Genomic DNA, 17,576 nt, shown 5'->3' with positions numbered 1-17,576 from the left:
CTCGAGGCTCGACTCGAGGAGGACGACTCGAGGCTCGGCTCGAGGAGGACGACTCGAGGCTAGACTCGAGGAGCGACTCGAGGAACGACTCGAGGCTCGACTCGAGGAGAACGACTCGAGGCTCGACTCGAGGAGCGTGAGGATTTGGCACAAGGACTTGCCAGTCGACTCGTGATAGAAGGCTTGCCGCTCTTCAGGACCTCCGGCCTGACCATCGGCCCTTTGAACGGCGTGTCTTCTTGGCGTCTCGGGTTTTCCGAAAACGACCAACAACAAGCCTTAGGAGAGCCATCAAAATCGGGTTTGTGGTATTGAAATGTCGTGTTTCTGTTTGCCTCGAGAGGGCCGTGATTATGAAGGGATGACTTGATATGCCATGACCTCTGAAACGAATTAGGATAAACAAAGTACAATGACAATGGTTTTCTGTTTTTATCTTCTTTACACAAGAAAGTCAATTTTCCGGTCGTGATCTTTTCTTCACTAAAAAGTCGGTTTTCCGATCTTGATCTTCTCTTCACTGGAAAGCTGGTTTCCCGGTCTTTGTCACCTGAGATAAGACAAAAAGTGAGCTAAGAGGTATGGAGTGATTCTCTGCACGTGCGCTCCGATGGTGAACATTAGTCAAAGGAGCTAAGTGAAGTAGAGGGTCTCATCTCGACTCTAGATTGCAGGGCGAGGAAGCGATGAGTGAAAGAGAGTATTTTGTATATTTTCTCTATGTTTTTAGTTTTAAAGTTCTCTCGAGAATTTGAGAGAAAAAGTTAGGGTTCAGAGAATTCATAGTTGAGAGAATTCTGAATTGATATGACATACCTTATGATTTCTGTTAGTGAGCTATTTATAGGCTATTGATCTTGAAAGTATGGCGCATAGCGCATGGTGCATGAAGCTGGAGCATGGTGCATGGCCCACGGTGCGTAAAGTATGGCGCATGGCGTGTGAGGCATGGTCCATAGAACGTGCCGACATGAATGGCTTGCAAGGATGCTTACGGACCCTCAGGTTTGGTCAAGCAGTTCCTTGTCTCGTTTGATTGAGTTATCATTTTGACTTGTGATCTTGTTTTACAATTGTAATTTCATTTCAGCAACTGAGGCATCGTTTTTCTCATACGAAAAATGAAAGTATAACAATAAATATATTGTTAATATATTCATTATTTAAACAAAAAACTAATTTACAACTTTTTCTTCGAACATTTTTTAAAATCTTTTTATATTCATATTGATTGTAGATAGAAACATAAATTAAAAATACATAAGGAGGGCATTGTAACAACTAGTATCTAACTAAGTGAAATGAATTCGTAACATATATTACTGAAAGACCACACCAAAGTCGAGAGATAAATTTCAGAAAAGCAGATACAAAGACATGTTTATTTTAATTTTTTAAATTTTGCTGATGTCAAAAGTGTACGTAATATGTATATCTTAGATTTTCGAACAGAAATGTCACTCAAAACTAAAAATTCAATTTTGTTGTATGAACTTTTTTTTTGCCAAATCTCTTTCTTAAGGTATTCAATTTTCTCACTGTTCTTCTTAAAAAATGTGACCAAGTTGTATGAACCTTTTTTTTTTGTCAAATCTCTTTCTTATGGTATTTGAAGCAAGGTTTGAAATTCCGGGGAAGCCGGACAGAAACTAGTCCAAAATCTGTTTTTCAAAGTCTTGGCACCGGAATGAACAAAACAAGAGTTTTTCATCAAATCTGGGGAATTCGGATTTCGCAAATTCCGGTCCGATTCAATGTATTTTTTTTTAAAACGGGGTCAAACCTGGAAACCAGCCAAAAAAATTAAACGGGGTCAATGTAAATTTCAGCCTTGCACGTCTTTTTTTTCACACGATTCTGGTGCTTTCCGGAGAATTTTGTCCAGTTTCTGGCGCTCCGAAGACCAAATTTTACGTCATCCCTACAGAAAGGTCTCCTGAGTTGAGGTATTTTCCCATATATTGACACTTTGCTAATTTTTCATGATTTTGAGTTTTTCTGTGAAGTTTCTTGTTAAATTCTGATGATTAAGTTTAGATTCATAGCTTTTAACATCATTCTAGTGTTTATTACGAGTATGTGTTCTACTATCCACTAGCAAATCCCGCCGTCGACACAATCCAACCGTTTCCAGGTTATCCCCTCCACTCAATGTCTGTTGTTGCAACTCAATATGAGTACAACTATCACTTGGACAAGTACTTTCGTGCATTTGCTCATTACTTGAGTTGGTATGATTATTGTATGATTGTTTCCCATGGGGGCTTTCCAGAGTAGTCCTTTTATTTTGCTTATGTTGAAGTTGAACTATGACATTTGGTGGATTGTGTCTAACTTTTTCATTTTAGGTTATAATTTGTATTGAGCTTAGTTTGTGTTCTGTTTGTACCTTGATAATGTCCTGAAAACATTGTAGACTACTTTCAATTTTATGATTTAACCTACATACTTTGTATATTTTGTCACTGGATTCTTCTCGGTAAATACGGTATTTGACGGTATTCATCAACGATAACGGTAACTTCAACGACACAGTTTACCATTGCCTTTTATGCTTTCGACGGTATTCCTATGGTGTACCAGTGGTTACCAGTAAACTTTGAACCCCGGAACGTTAACGGTAACATTATTTCGATCATTGATTTGAAGTTTCGAACCGAACCGGGAACATCATTACTACTTTCTCATCTTCTCAAAAAAGAAGAGGAGATATAAAATTACTATAAAAAAAACCACCACATTAATTATATGACCATAATGTTATGTTGATGTTAAACGGTATATGTTGCCTTAATATTTTGGTGTCTATTAGAATTAAGAACTTCATAACACCGAAAAAAGAGAAAACTTGCAAAGCCTTTTCCGGTACAAGTGAACTCTGTCATCATTTGCCTTTCAACAATCCACATTGATGATGATGATGACGGCCCATATAACATTTTTTCTAACTCCCAGCAAAAACGGTTTTGTCCGATTTTTTAAATCAGATGTAAATAGCCCGGTCCAATTTCAAAAATTGAAACCACAGACCGGACCAAATGAGTTCCATTTTCAAAAAAATTTAAGACATTTAGACCTAATGATTTATGTTGAATATGTTGATATTTAAGATAACTTTTATTTAGGGCGAGCTAAGTAACTAACACAAATAGTTCTCTCTTTTAAAATTATGACCCAACTATTAATATATTTAGGAGAATAGCCAAATTATTAGAATGACATTTCAATATTCGAATTATACCCATAACAATTACAAGAACAATAGTCAATCTAATTGCCGGTAACAAGAACTGTTAATGCCGAAAATGAAGCAACAGTTAGAACCGGCAGCGGTTCGGTCTAGGGCCAGCCCCTATGACCGTACGGTGGTTGAACGGGAAAGATATCTCCAAACTCGACGCCTCTGTTGTGCCGAAAATAGGTTTTCAGTGGCTCGTCACCTAAAAAAGAGAAAAGCATGAGCTAGATGGACGTGGAGGGATGTTCTCCGCCGCGCACGTCGACGCTCAACATTAGTCCATGTGCTATGTGATGTGGACCTTTATTCTCCCTTAGGAATTCTAGAGAGAGCGGCAGAGTTTTGTGAAGTTGAAAAAAAAACTTACTTCCAAATATTAAAATTAGGGGTATTTATAGTGTTGCCTTGAGAGTTTGAGTAGTTCCTTATTTGTTATTTTGGATCCCTTTGGGTGACCTTACAGTCGGTAGTTTTTGTCAAGAAATACATCTCGGGAGGCCTTTGCGAAGAGACATGTCTCAAGAGGCCTTTGCGAAGAGAATGCCATAGCATCAGACAGTGAAGAAACACTCCATGGGCGGTCTTTATGGAGAAGCAGCTCCCGGGAGGCCTTTTCAAAGAGACATGTCTCACGAGACCTTTTACAAAGAGACACGTCTCTAGAGGCCCTTGCAAAGAGACATGTCCTAGGAGTCCTTTTGCAAAGAGACAAGGCCCTTGCGAAGAGACATGTCATGGGACCCTTCTTGAGGACGCCACATCATTAGGCTACGAAGAAACACGTCCCAGGTGGTCTTTGCAGAGAAGCACGTCCCAGTGGTCTTTTATATCACTTGTTGGGGATTAAACATGTTTGTATCAGTCACGAACAATCGCTCTGACACCATATTGTTAGTGAAATAGCCTTATTGAGAATACATATCCCTATAACTGTGCGGAATATAAATAATTACACTAGTTGGCTAATTAATTATACGATTATACGATCTAGATTTGTTTAAATGAGTAGTAAACACTAGAGAGCAATTCAAGGAACCAATTTATAAGAGATTAAGGGAATATCATAATACTTACATGTTTGGGTTCAGCCACGAAAACTTCCAATCATGTTCTTCAAGATCCAATTTTGAGCACCAGTTACTCGATCTTCAAGCTTTGATCTCCGGTCTTGAATCTTCAAGAACAAGTACTGAACTCTCATCGTTTCGATCTCCAATAGATGATACCATAATCTTCCAAGCCGTAATCTCTGAATGAATAAGAATCAAGTGTCGACTCTCTCGTTATCTCACAACGACTACCGATTTAAGAGTTTGGGCCGTGTCGTGTTTTTTAGACTGGAATCACGAATTCCAAGGGAGATGGAAAGAGAAAAAAATCTGCCACCACATAGAGAGAGTGGTCAAACTTTTTCTGTTGTTTTTTCGAGTATCACACGTGTGTTTTTTTGTATCCTCCACGACTCCTATTTATAGTGGTAAGATGGAGATATTTTAGGAAACCATTAGGGTTTACTTTTTCTCCTATATTATTTCCTATTTTATATTTAAGCATGAGCCATTGGATCTTGACTACAAATCCTACTTTTTCTCTCATCCATCATATCAGAATCTATAATTTTGTATTTTCTTATTTTTCTCATGTATTTAAGGCATCTAGATATTTGAGAATAATAAGGACAATATCTTATTTCCTTATTTAATGGAGAAAATATCTCAACCATTATTATTCTCATAAATATTAGGAAATTATCCATGAGAAATAATAAATGACAATATCTTATTACTTTATTTAATGGAGAGAGAATATATCAACCATTATTGTTCTCTCTCTTATTTATTTAGTTATCTAATTTCTTATTCATAAATCTAGAAACTAATCAAAGAGATAATATTAGGTATTTAAACCCTATAATAGGCGCCCAACATAGGTGTAATGGGCCTAGGAATTTTCGAATTTTACAGTGTCCATGAGGTCCAACTTATTAAATACTTGTTCCAACAATAAATAATTGATCCAACAATAAATATTTAATTAGACAAATAGAAAATTTTTCGAATGAATGATGCTAAGACAATTTATAGCTGTGAGATTGTCGACAATAAATCATTTTATTACTTGAGAGTTCTTATTCATGTTTTATCAAAGCCGACTTGGGGACTATGGACCTAGTAACAGAAGCTCCTACAAATCTAATTAAAATAGACAAAAAAAAAATCATTTCTCTTAATCTTGGTGACACTCCACAAAATGAGCCAATGACTTCAGTCTTCTTATTACTGGAATTATATATTACTCATCGTAAGAGTGTCCATTGATATAGTCAGTTCATGAGCTTAATGTTGTCGCTGTTTTTCGGACAACTATTTAGAAGCCCCAAACGGTTCGACCCAAGGCCGGACCAAGTGATCGCGTTCGGGCTTGAGCGTGTCGGACTTGGTATCCCAAGTCGTCCCTTAGCTGTCGGTAGTGTCTATCTCGTCCGAGCACCTAAAAAGCAAGCAGATAGGTGTGAACTACAAAGGGGAAACAGAGGGGTTGCCTCTGTTTACCTCTCCGACGCTCAACATTAGTAGGATTGAGGTGGATATAGAGGTTTTAAGTGTTTAGAGGCCGAGACTTGAGAGAAACGAGCGAGGTACGAGTTCGACAGCGTTTCAGTACTCAAATTCGGATTACCTGGACCGAGGGAGGGACCCTCGTATTTATAGGCGACCAAGGGACGTTTTGAAAGTCCCTTGGCCGAGTGAGGCTGAGTCGGCCATCGGCCGGGTGAGACTCGGTCGGCCGATGGCCGAGTGAAGTTGGGCCGCCGAGTGAGATTCACTCGGCCATTGGCCGAGTGAACACTGGATGAGGTTCTCTCGGCCATTGGCTGAGTGAATGTGGGCCGCCGAGTGAACGCTGGATGAGGTTCACTCGGCCATTGGCCGAGTGAATGCTGGACGCCGAGAGAAGACTCACTCGGCCATTGGCCGAGTGAGTTGTTCACTCGGCCATTGGCCGAGTGAACACTTGATGAAGTTCACTTGGCCATTGGCAGAGTGATGGGTCTGGGCCGAGAGAAGACTCACTCGGCCATTGGCCGAGTGAGTTGTTGGGCCGGCAGAGAACTCACTCGGCCATTGGCCGAGTGAACTTGGTGGGCCGGCTGAGGGTTCACTCGGCCATTGGCCGAGTGAGTGTGATGGGCCGGCTGTGGGCTCACTCGGCCATTGGCCGAGTGAACTGTTTGGGTCGGCCAATGGCCGAGTGAACTGGGCCGGCCATTGGCCGAGTGAGCTCCTCCGGCCACCCGAAACGTCGATCGCGTCGTCGGACCTCGTCGGGCCGATAACACTTAATAATCCAGATTCAACTCGTACCGAGAAAGGTCAATTATTCAATTATATATTTCTTGATATATATGAGCCCTAAGCATCGTTGTTTCCCAAGCAAAAGATTCTTTCTTACGTACGTATTACGAAAGTGTGCTCAATCAATCGGTTCTGGAATCAACTCTTAGGTGAGTGAACATTGACTTTCTTTCAGGAAGGCTGGATCCATATACGTGAATCACTTTCCGCTCATATCATATCCCGAATTTCCACGACTTAAGTGTTCTGGCATCTTCAAGTAGTCATTCATGAATGAGTCAAAGAACCCAGTAATACAACCCAAAAGTCCATGACCACTTCAGGATTTAGACTAAGTCTCACTGTGACCATTATAGTGACCCTGGTTAGTGTGTCGTAACGGTACTTAATTGACACATCAACAAACAAAGTCTGTCCAAGTCGTACACTTATAAAAAAAAATGTAGAATGCTCCCACCAAGTGATCAACCTTCACTTGCGTTCCTCATATATGATTTTAGATACAGCCGTCTAAGTATTGTATCAATCATCGACAAAGTTTTAGTTCACTGCCCGAACTTAGATGTCCATCATGTAATTCAGTTTAATACAGAGACTAAAGATGATAGTTGTTATTAATTCTAACTAGAAAATAACTAATGCTAATGAAGTAAACATCATATTAAATTAAGTAATCATTCATGTTTATTTTATTATCTTTAGTGGGCAATATTCCTAACATCTTCAAATTCTAGTCCCAACAGGATGTACTCCCATGTGTATTGCTCGTCAAAGACATAGTCGATGAGCGCGCCTTGTCCTCAGAGTCTCGCGACAATACCGACGAGACGGAAGATACTCGTCTCGATTCGCTCTATTCGTGCATCTCGGTCGCCTTGAGCGGGTGCGGGGAAAGCTTCCTCTCAAGGGGCATCATTATGTTTGGCTTGGCGGGCTCATGGCTGAGCCTTACATGGGACACTTCCTGCTAGAGGGACGCCGCCCCCGGAGATGGATAGGTGGCTAGCCATTTGTTGTTGGTGAGTCATTTGGTCTTCCATGGAAGAAGTGAGTTTGTCGGTGGATAGCTCGTGGTTGGTCTAGAGATCTCCTCCTTCTAGCGCCAAAACGTTAAGCCATTTTTTAATTTAATATTTCTGTACACGTGGTGTGCTTGGAATAGTCACATGCCTAGCCGTGGATGGTCCCAAAATCACTCTTCAAGATTCCATAGACGAAGTTTAGGACAAGGTCTACAGCATCCAAGAGCTACAGATACATATTTGAGTCGCGCTTTGAGAGGAGAAAATACTCTATGAGATTCCAAAGGGCTCGAGGAATGTTAGGAGAAGGCCCAACGCGTCCAAGAGCTTCAGAGGCTCCTTGAATCGTGTAGTGGATAGATGAGATTTTTTTTTCTTATTAAGTGAAAAACATGAGAATTGATTTTTCAAGCTCTTTGACACTTTTAGAGAGAAAAATGTAATTTGGCTAAGTTAGCCTTTATTTAGGAGAGAAAGTAAATATTTATTCTCCCAAATTATTTCTATTTATTTTTGGGTGAGAGAGATATGATGAGATGAGAGAAAATTGTTTCTCTTCTTCTTGTCGTGTTATTTTTCTCTTTGGTTATGGTCTCAACTGTTCTTGTGAGAGAAGAATCAAGAAAGAGGAGTGAGAGAGAACTTTGACATGTGTTTGCCTAGGTTTTTATTTTTTTCTTTTTAGAAAATGGTGGATCGAATGGGGTATTTATAGAGATTTTAGAAATATGTTGAGCGTAAGAGACATTTTGGTGGGCACAGCTGAGTTTGGCTTCAAAATGCCTTTGGAATGTCATTTGGGCGAGTGTGTTATTTGCTTTGGGTGGGAGCCTGGAAGTCACGCGCGCGGATGACGTGGCGAAATAGATTATTTGTTACGCGCGTGATGGAAATGAATTGGCTGGCCAGAGCATTGGGCTTCAACTTTAAAGCGGGCCTTTTTTAAGTTTGGGATTATTCCTATTCTATGACATCCACAATGATTTTGGACCAAAATCAAATAAGTCCAATTTAATCCTAAACTATGACTATCTATTTTCTTTAAGTACAAAAATACCCTCAATATTAACAATTTCGTTTCTTTTTATATTTTAGTTTATTATTGTATTATGTTTTATTAACATTTCCCTTCTCTCAGCCTTATGTCCTACGTTCTCTCTCTCTCTCTCTCTCTCTCTCTCTCTCTCTCTCTCTCTCTCTGTTCAAGCTTCAACTCGTCTCTCTCTCTCTCTCTCGTCTTCAAGCTTCAACTCGTCTCTCTCTCTCTCGTCTTCAAGCTTCAACTCATCTGTCTCTCTCTCTCTAGTCTTCAACTTGTTTTTCAGTGGTTTCAACTCAAGGAAAGAAGTTTTGCTCTCTTTTTTTTCACTTTAGGGTTTAGATATTTTTATGAAAAAGTTTCTCGTTGAATTCCTGTGGTCTTTGAAGTTAAAAAACAATAAAAGAACGATTCTTGGAAGCATGTAAAATCTGGAAAATTTTTTGAAAATTTCTAGGAATCGTTGAAGATTTATTGACATTGTTGCATTTTTATTGACATTAATGTCAATAAATCTTCAACGGTTCTGGGAAAATCCTTTGAAGATTTATCGACATCAATGTCAATAAAAATGCAATTTTATTGACATCAATGTCAATAAATCTTCACAGTTTTTCATTAACTCACTGTGACTTTTTATTGACACTAATATCAATAAGTTCCAATGTTTAGTGACATTAATATGAATAAAAAAAGAACATGAATTAATTATTTTTCTATAACTCACTGTGACTTTTTATTGACATTAATACCAATAAGTTCCAATGTTTATTGACATTAATATGAATAAAAACAAGAACAGGAATTAATTATTTTTCAATAACTCACTGTGCATTTTTATTGACATTAATATCAATAAGTTCCAATGTTAAGACACAAAGAAAAAACGATTCTCGCGATTCTTGAAAATTTTGAAAGTTTCTGAAAATTTATGGGTTTTCGTTGAAGATAAATATGCATTTTTATTGACATTAATGTCAATAAATCTTCAACGATTCTGGAAAATTCCTTTGAAGATTTATTGACATTGATGTCAATAAATATGTATTTTTATTGACATTAATGTCAATAAATCTTCAAATGAATTTTTCAGAATCGTTGAAGATTTATTGACATTAATGTCAATAAAAATGCATATTTATTGACATCAATGTCAATAAATCTTCGAAGGAATTTTCCAGAATCGTTGAAGATTTATTGACATTAATGTCAATAAAAATGCATATTTATTGACATCGATGTCAATAAATCTTCAACGTTTCTGAAAAATTCGTTTGAAGATTTATTGACATTGATGTCAGTAAATATGCATTTTTATTGACATCAACGTCAATAAATCTTCAACGAAAACCCAGAAATTTTCAGAAACTTTTCAAAATTATCTAGAATCCCTATACTCGTTTTTTCTTTGTTTTTTAACTTTAAAAACCACATAAATTCTACGCGGAATCCATGGCGGGCTGTTTCGGCGGACACTTCGAGGTCGCCGCCGCCGGGATGGCCATGGGCTGCTCTCCGGTGAACTTGAGTGTGGCGGAAAAAGAGTCGTTGATTCCCGGAGAATCGCCCTCGAAATACAGGCTCGGAGATCCGCCCAAAAGGTGGTCGAAAGGGCTTTGACAACATTAATTCAGCGATGGTTTTTTGTACGAATCAAGGGAAATGGGAGAAGATGAAGGTTTGGGGATAGAGCTGTTCATAATGAATGAACAAAATGCTTAAAAAAAACATTCATGGATGAGAGAAAGGGGGTTTTCTGGACGTAGAGAGAGAGAGAGAGGATATGGATTGTTTTTAAAAAAAAAAAAAAAAAACTGACCAGAGGGGATAAGAAGTGAAAAGAAATGAAAAGAGGAAAAATAATGAAAAAGGTTAAAAACGTAATTTAATCAAATGGGTAGTCATAGATTTGGATTAATTTAGACATATTGGATTTTGGTCCAAAACTAGTGTGAAGGTCATAGTTTAGGAATAATCCCTTTAAGTTTTTAAGAATCTAAAATTTGGCCCAACATTTATCATGACAAGCTTGAAGAAGAATGAAAAAAAGAACTCCTGATTATGAAAAAAGTTCTTTTGTCATGAAAATTAATTAGTTTAATAAGAATTCTAATTTACGATAGCCGAGGTGACAATTAGCGAGTTGCGGACCTGAGCGTCAAAGACAAGGCGGTTCTGCTCGATGCCGGAGATTCCAGTGACCTCTTCCAGCACCGAAGGAGCGAAGCCTTATCAGCGCCAACAATGAAGATTATCAACGAAACTTCCTTCCACCTCGGTCGGAACCAGAGCTACGCCACAATCCCGAGAAGAACCTCCGCGGTGTCCTCCGATCTGAAGTCAACCGATATCTCACTGGCGACTCCTCCGTCCTCATCGTCGACTCGCTCAACAACATCAAAGGCTATTCCTACGAGCTCATGTGCCTTGGGCGCCGCCGAAGTCCGATATTGCATCGTCCATTGCGACTCCAACGCCGGAATCTGCCGCCGCTGGAACAATGCTCGCCGGGACGCCGGCGTGGCCTTGTACGACGATCGCGTCTTCGAAGACCTCACGTCGAGATTTGGGTGGACGGATCAGCGAAACCGCTGGGACTCGCCGCTGTTAGAAATCGTTTTCAGATGATCGGCGATCTCAGAGGCGTCAGAGTATTTGGCGAAGAAGACGAACTCGAGCGCTAGGGTCAAGGAGATAGGCCGTCAGAGATCATACTCGAGGATGAGATTGTGGAGGTGAATCAAATGTGAATTTGGGGAAAAGAGTTTTTTGGTAACTTTTAACAATTAGTTATTTCCCTAAATGGGTTGATAGTTTGATTATTATTTAAATGTTGCTCCAACACAGAGACTACTTATTAACAAATCACTTTTTTAGCTGTTCACTTGAAAAATTAATATAAAAAATCAAAAAATAAAAAACATTCAAAACAGATTAAACTTGATCAAAACATCTTAGTACGATTTGGTTTACTTTATTGAATGGTTCAATTCAGTCTCAATTTTAATCAGTCGACTTGCGCACCCTGATGATGACCATCTCTTATAGCTAATAAATGGTATTTTTAAAACACTAAATCATATAGAAAGTGTTCAATTTGTCAACTCAATATTACCAAATTTACTAAACGTCTTATAATGCACAACAGTCAAGTCATTTTTCTCCTCCTTTCCCTCGTTATATGTTTTGAAGGAAACCATTTTAAAAAGAAGATGGAGATATTCAAGTGGAAATCAGCTCAGTTTTGCATCATGAACCAATCTAGCCACTACTCTTATCTTGGTTAATAGTATCACTTCCTTTTCTTGGTCTGTACATGTGTCGTCACCACCGGATTCGCTAATCTCTTCTTGTCAAACACTTGCGTTCTGCTTTCTGAATCATCAGGGTCGTCGTCAGTGTCAAATCCGTGTTTTTTAGGAGCATCCAAAGTAGTAGATTCTTTTGCAGCTCTATTTATGTTTCGACTACCCAGTTTTGCATACAGTCTCCTCTCCAGAGGATCTTCCAACAGTCCAATTTTGGTCTGACGTGGTACCCTAGCACCCAAGCCAAGCCTACAAAACACACACATACACACGATCTCTGTAAGGGCTTGATTGACATGATATTTTCAGAAATAATACCTATCAATGCCCGCATACTGATTTATAATGTGACGTGTTACCGAAACCGTAGCAGAAAAAAATACTAATTTCAATAATGAAAAAGGGCAAAAAGCCATTCGAATTATGGCTTTAGTGATTATGATGAGTTGAGATGGTTATAGTGACTGACCTATCTGGTCGACCCACTGGTTCAGTGTGTTCATCGTCCTTAGCTTCAGTCATGTTGCTAACCCATTTTTCAGCCTGGCCAGTCACCCACAGAGGTGTTAAAACGAGACAAACATAATATATATACATATATACATATATATATATATATATATATATACATAACATATACATATAAATTATATATATAATTTCCGAAGGTAGCATATTATCTTCATAAAAACATTTTCATCCAGCTTCTCTTCTTTTTTTTTTTTTTCAAGTAATACCATGGATGACTAACAAATATATAATTAATCCATAAAAAATACGACAGATATTACAGAAGAAAGAACTCCTGAAGCCCATTAACTGTTGGCCTACTTTGAGCATTTGTTCACCGAAGACTTCACCGGATCGAGTTTGATTTTCATATTTTATTAGAGTGCCTGGGAAACGGATCTTTCATGGTCCTATGCGGGACTGAAGCCCCACTCAAATACTATATTATTTTATTTTATTTCTATTGTTTATATTTTTTAATATACCTGAGAAATTTTCAAATTAGCCTCCCAAGCCCCCTAAATAGGTATTCTAGCTTCGTCCTGTTGCAATACCGATCTATGCCCCCCACGAACGAAGTGGAACAAAATGGAAGTGAATCCATCAAACAATATACATAAATAATCGTTCATAGTGAAGAAAGGAGATAGGAAAATTACGAGTTTTAAAGCAGTGTTCGACATAACAATGTTAGGAGGGGCATTTTTTTGCTGCTTCTCCATCGTCATTGCTCCCTCTAGTTTCCTATAAACATCGTATCCACAGATAGTTATTAGTAACTAATCAGTTACGTGCAGTGCTATTAGTAAGTCAGCGAAAGCTTATACAATATAAATATATAATCAAGACTGTTCCGATTCCTTCTTCCATCACAGTCTGATTCCACAAACTATATAAACAACGTAATAATAAAATCACATTTTTACTTACTTATCGAACCAACAAGCTTTATTAAAAGCCACATTGCAACTTAAGAATGCATATGCGTCTACTTCAGGGCAAAATTGGTCTACACATAGTTGTTGCAGGAATGCACAAGACAAACCTGAAGAACCTAAAGTTAAGAGGAATAATGGAGTAGCAAACTATAATGGCCAATGAACACCCAAATAAGATCACAAATTTCCTATACTTACAACACAAAAGTATATTCTACTGTTTCTGCCACCAAACAACACCCTATAAATGTATGCAAATACAGAACCCAATCTTGTTGCAATAAAGATATTAGACCCCTGAACTGAACAGTATATTTGGTCACTCTTTGATGTCGGAGAAGATAACCAGAAATCGGAGAACTAACCAGAGGTAGGGTTTCGAAGGCAATTTCTGGAGCGAACTTCGTCAGCGAGAGAGACCGCCAAAAAAAAAATTGAGCTAGGGTATAGATTAAACGAAATTTGATCAATTAAATAAATAGAAAGGGTAGGTAATAACTTTGGGAAATTGGAAAACTGGATCGAATAACGAAAATACAGAAGCTCTCTTCGATGCGAGCGAAACTAGGGAAAAATAGATATTTCTGGATTCGAAAATAGCAGAGAGAGAGAGAGAGAGAGAGAGAGAGAGGTCTTTTCTCTTCTGACACTGAGCTATGACTCTTTTTCTTGGTTTGGTTTGCTGATTTTGCCGACGATTGTTTCTCTCTTTGTTCTTATCAAGGATTTAAATGCCGTTTCCGGTGTCGTTTCGAGTTTCCTGATTTACGGAAAATCGACACGCCGATGGAAAATCGAACGGAAAAAATGTGGAAAAGGGCAAATGAAATGCCATTTTCAAATACCGTTTTCGATGGAAAACCGACGTGCCGATGAGAAACCGAACGGAAATAATGTTGCAAAACAAACGAATACATATATATGTGTAAATATAGTCCAAATTTAGTTGTGCTTATTTTCCTAATTACTTTTTATATTCATTATTTTAAGGTGAACACATTTATGAATTAATATCTAATTAATATTCCTTTTCAAAACAAAATTATCTATTATTCATTATAGGTTTAAAGATTTGCAATGTATACAATGGCCCAAAAGATGAATATATCATAAAGCAAGTATAGGGAATTGAAAATAAAAGAAATATATATATATATATATATATATATATGAAACAATAATGTATTCATCGGAAAGTGAGTCTATAAGAGTTGCTTTTAATGACAACAATAGGTATTAGGTACAATATTCAAACAACAAAATTAATATTATTTATGATTATATTATTTCTATTCTATACCTAATATACATCATCCACACTAAAAACGCAGAGCCATTCTTTCTCAGAAACTCTTTCTCCCAGAGCCATACCCAGAACTGGTTTTCAAAACTCGGACGAATTTCTTCGAAGTTTTGTTGAATTTTAACCTCGGGTGAGACGAAAAAGTGGAAATTCGCCGGCGACTTCGTCTTCTTCTTCGTTGAATCACTCGGCCGAAAGTTGTTTTTTTTTTCCTCTTTCTCCGATAGTCGGCGAAACTCGTGGAATTTTGGAAGCTTTTATACTACAACAACAGCGAAAATTGGAGGTCGTTTTTAATGGAAACGGCATGTCGTTTCCCCGAATTTCCAACGACAAAAAACGAGGAAACGACATTTTTGCCTATCGCCCGCCGCTGAGTCACCGGAAACGAATTTCCCGGCGAAATTCCTGGAAATTCTCCGGCATTTAAAACACTGGTTCTTATTAATAAAATAACTTTTTATTTCATTTAGTTTTCCACCTTTAAGAGTTTCAATTTTAACTGAATACCTCTTCAGAAAAAGAATTAATACTTCATTCTCAATATACTCTTCTTTTATTTTATTTTATTAAAAAAAAAAAATTACTACAATACTTTGTTTTTCATTTTTGGACGTGTCCATCCCAACCCCTCGACCATTCACCATTCCGGCGACATTTCGACGACGACGATGATGATCGGACTGATTTCTGAGGACATTGACGACGGAAAAACTCAAATCCCAAACAAATTAGGGCTTGGTATTTTATGTAAGCAATTCATCAATGAAATTTTTATGTTTTAGGATTTGATACTTCTTTTATTGTTTTAGATTGAGAACTTTGTTAGATTTGAACCAGAAAAATATGTATCTTACTCAATGAAACCCATGTTTCAATTTATTTTCGAATGTTGAAGATGAACGTCAAACTCTACAGGTATTGGGTAACTTGTAGTAGATCAGTATGGCAGTAAAGTTGATGTATGCAGTAGAGCGCTATAGTACAGTAGTAGTGTAATATACAAACTTTTGTAACGCTCGACTTGTGAATTTGAATAAAATAAACGAGCTTCCGTTTGTTACAATTATGTTATTGAGTGAATGATGGACGTATAAGTTTCTCGAGTTAATTTAAAATATATTAAGGTAAGGAAAAATTTCGGAATAAATAAAAGAATTATCGAGTTTATCTCGACTAATAAATTATTTCCGAGGAAATATTCCGGAAATTAATTTAAGAAATAAATTCTCAAGAACGAGAATTAATTACGAGAAACCTTAAATATATTTTAATTAATTTAGAACGAACAAGAAAATTCTCGGTTCGAATCATATAATTATAATCCCTTCGGTTATGGGTTTAATTAAATAATTATATGAAGAGGACTTGGTTGTGATGATTTTAAGGGACTCATTTGAAAGAAAACAAGGAAAAGAGATTGGTTGGTGAATAATAGGATAAGTTTGAGCTGCCACGTGGAAATCTTATCCTTTATTTCCCTTATCACTTTCGGCCACTCTCTCTCTTCTCTTTCTTTCTTCTTCACGTGCTATATCTTCACTTCTTCTCCTTCTTCACGCGATCACCTGCAAAGGATAACAAAGAAGAAAAAAAAAATTCAAGCAACAAAAGCTTCGGCCATCTTCAAGCTTCACCAAGCCTTACCTTCACCGCCATCTTCTCTCTCTCTCTTCTCCTTCCTTTCTCCTCTTCGCGCACTGTCGGCCGAGCTCTCCATCGCCGCGCGCTCCAGCTGAGGAAGAACGAGGTCGCCGTGAGTTGTGTGGACACCGGAGCGAGCGTGACCACCGGAGAAGGGTTGAGTAAGGACCGGAGAAGCTTATTTCGTGATTGAAAGTAACGAATTTCTTCTCCTTGGTTTGATTCATGATTAGGGTTCATAGATCCATTTTTGGGGGTTTTTGAATCCGAGTTGAATCTTGTGAAATTGGTTGGTTTTAAGTGTTCCTTGAGCTTGATTGTTGTTGATTATGAGATGAATTTGAGGATTGAAAACGGAATTCTTGATTTTTGGCCGAATTTCAAAGTTAGGGTTCATGAGTATGATTTTTTTGGGGATTTTTGATCCGAGCTAAAATCAGTGGAATTGATGAGGTTTATTTGGTTGTTGGATTTGATTGAATGATTTGAGATTTGAGATTTGAATCTTATGACAAGTCTAGAAAATTTTGTGACAAGTCTAAATTTTTATGACGAGTCTAGAAATTTTCATGACAAGTCTAAGGATTTTGTGACAAGTTAGTTTGGTTTCGTGTTCGGTTGTCGACTTGGTTGGGCTCCGATTTTTGAGTCGAGATGTCGGATTTGGAATTTTGGAAATTGACAAGAGTTGGATTTAAGGAATTAACTCGATGTCGGATTCCGTAGTTTGATGACAGTTTTGGACAGACGAGCGGGAACCGGACGAGTCATTGGCGACGAAGCCGGATTTTGAAGTTTTCAAGAATAGAGTTATCAAAATTAAAGCTCGATTAACTCTTCTTTTGACGTTTCGACAAGTGTCAAGTATCACGGAGAGCGTGAAAATCAAGACATCGCTGGAATTCGTCGAACTTTCTGTCAAGCTATTTCAGGTAAGTGTGGAGACATAAGTCAACTACTTACCAAGAGAATAATCCTGTTTACGTGCATTTACGTGTTAATAATTAAAAGAGTAGGAAAAGCCTTAAAAGACACAAACACCAAAGATTAAGGTTTCGGCCACTCTTTTTGGAAAATTTAGTTGGGTTTATACCCATAGGTTCAAATGCGAACTTGAACCAGCCACGTTGCTACTTTGTTGTAGTTAGATCCCTCTACTAACCATAGGGTTTAGCTAGATCTGAGGTGACAGGAGAGCATGTTGGACTCTCGGATTCG

The 17,576-nt window shown here is 37.9% G+C and overlaps 2 protein-coding genes across 3 annotated transcripts; one reads left to right on the top strand and one right to left on the bottom strand.

Moving 5' to 3' along the window:
- Positions 1 to 10,291: 10,291 nt before the first annotated feature.
- Positions 10,292 to 11,283, top strand: LOC149401568 (protein KTI12 homolog). The gene is made up of 2 exons (XM_089610786.1): positions 10,292 to 10,333; positions 10,795 to 11,283. The coding sequence occupies exons 1-2, from the start codon at positions 10,292 to 10,294 to the stop codon at positions 11,281 to 11,283; spliced, it is 531 nt and encodes a 176-aa protein (XP_089466912.1).
- A 363-nt stretch (positions 11,284 to 11,646) lies between these two features.
- Positions 11,647 to 14,089, bottom strand: LOC149401567 (uncharacterized). Of its 2 annotated transcripts, XM_089612551.1 has the most exons (5): positions 13,777 to 14,089; positions 13,404 to 13,518; positions 13,133 to 13,217; positions 12,433 to 12,506; positions 11,647 to 12,212 (listed from the first exon to the last, which is right to left on the bottom strand). In XM_089612551.1, the coding sequence occupies exons 3-5, from the start codon at positions 13,199 to 13,201 to the stop codon at positions 11,948 to 11,950; spliced, it is 408 nt and encodes a 135-aa protein (XP_089468677.1). In that variant the 5' UTR covers positions 13,202 to 13,217; positions 13,404 to 13,518; positions 13,777 to 14,089; the 3' UTR covers positions 11,647 to 11,947. The 2 variants fall into 2 exon arrangements, with proteins under 2 accessions (XP_089468677.1, XP_089468676.1); XM_089612550.1 differs by lacking the exon at positions 13,404 to 13,518 and having other exon boundaries at positions 13,777 to 14,088.
- Between the last annotated feature and the right edge of the window lie 3,487 nt (positions 14,090 to 17,576).

Source organism: Urtica dioica, chromosome 4 (assembly GCF_054948205.1).
Source record: "Urtica dioica subsp. dioica isolate 48M chromosome 4, U.dioica_male_clone48M_v1_H2, whole genome shotgun sequence".
In the NCBI taxonomy this organism is placed as follows: domain Eukaryota; kingdom Viridiplantae; phylum Streptophyta; class Magnoliopsida; order Rosales; family Urticaceae; genus Urtica; species Urtica dioica.
Note: the sequence above shows the minus strand (reverse complement) of the source record. Positions and strands in the feature narration are given on the sequence as shown.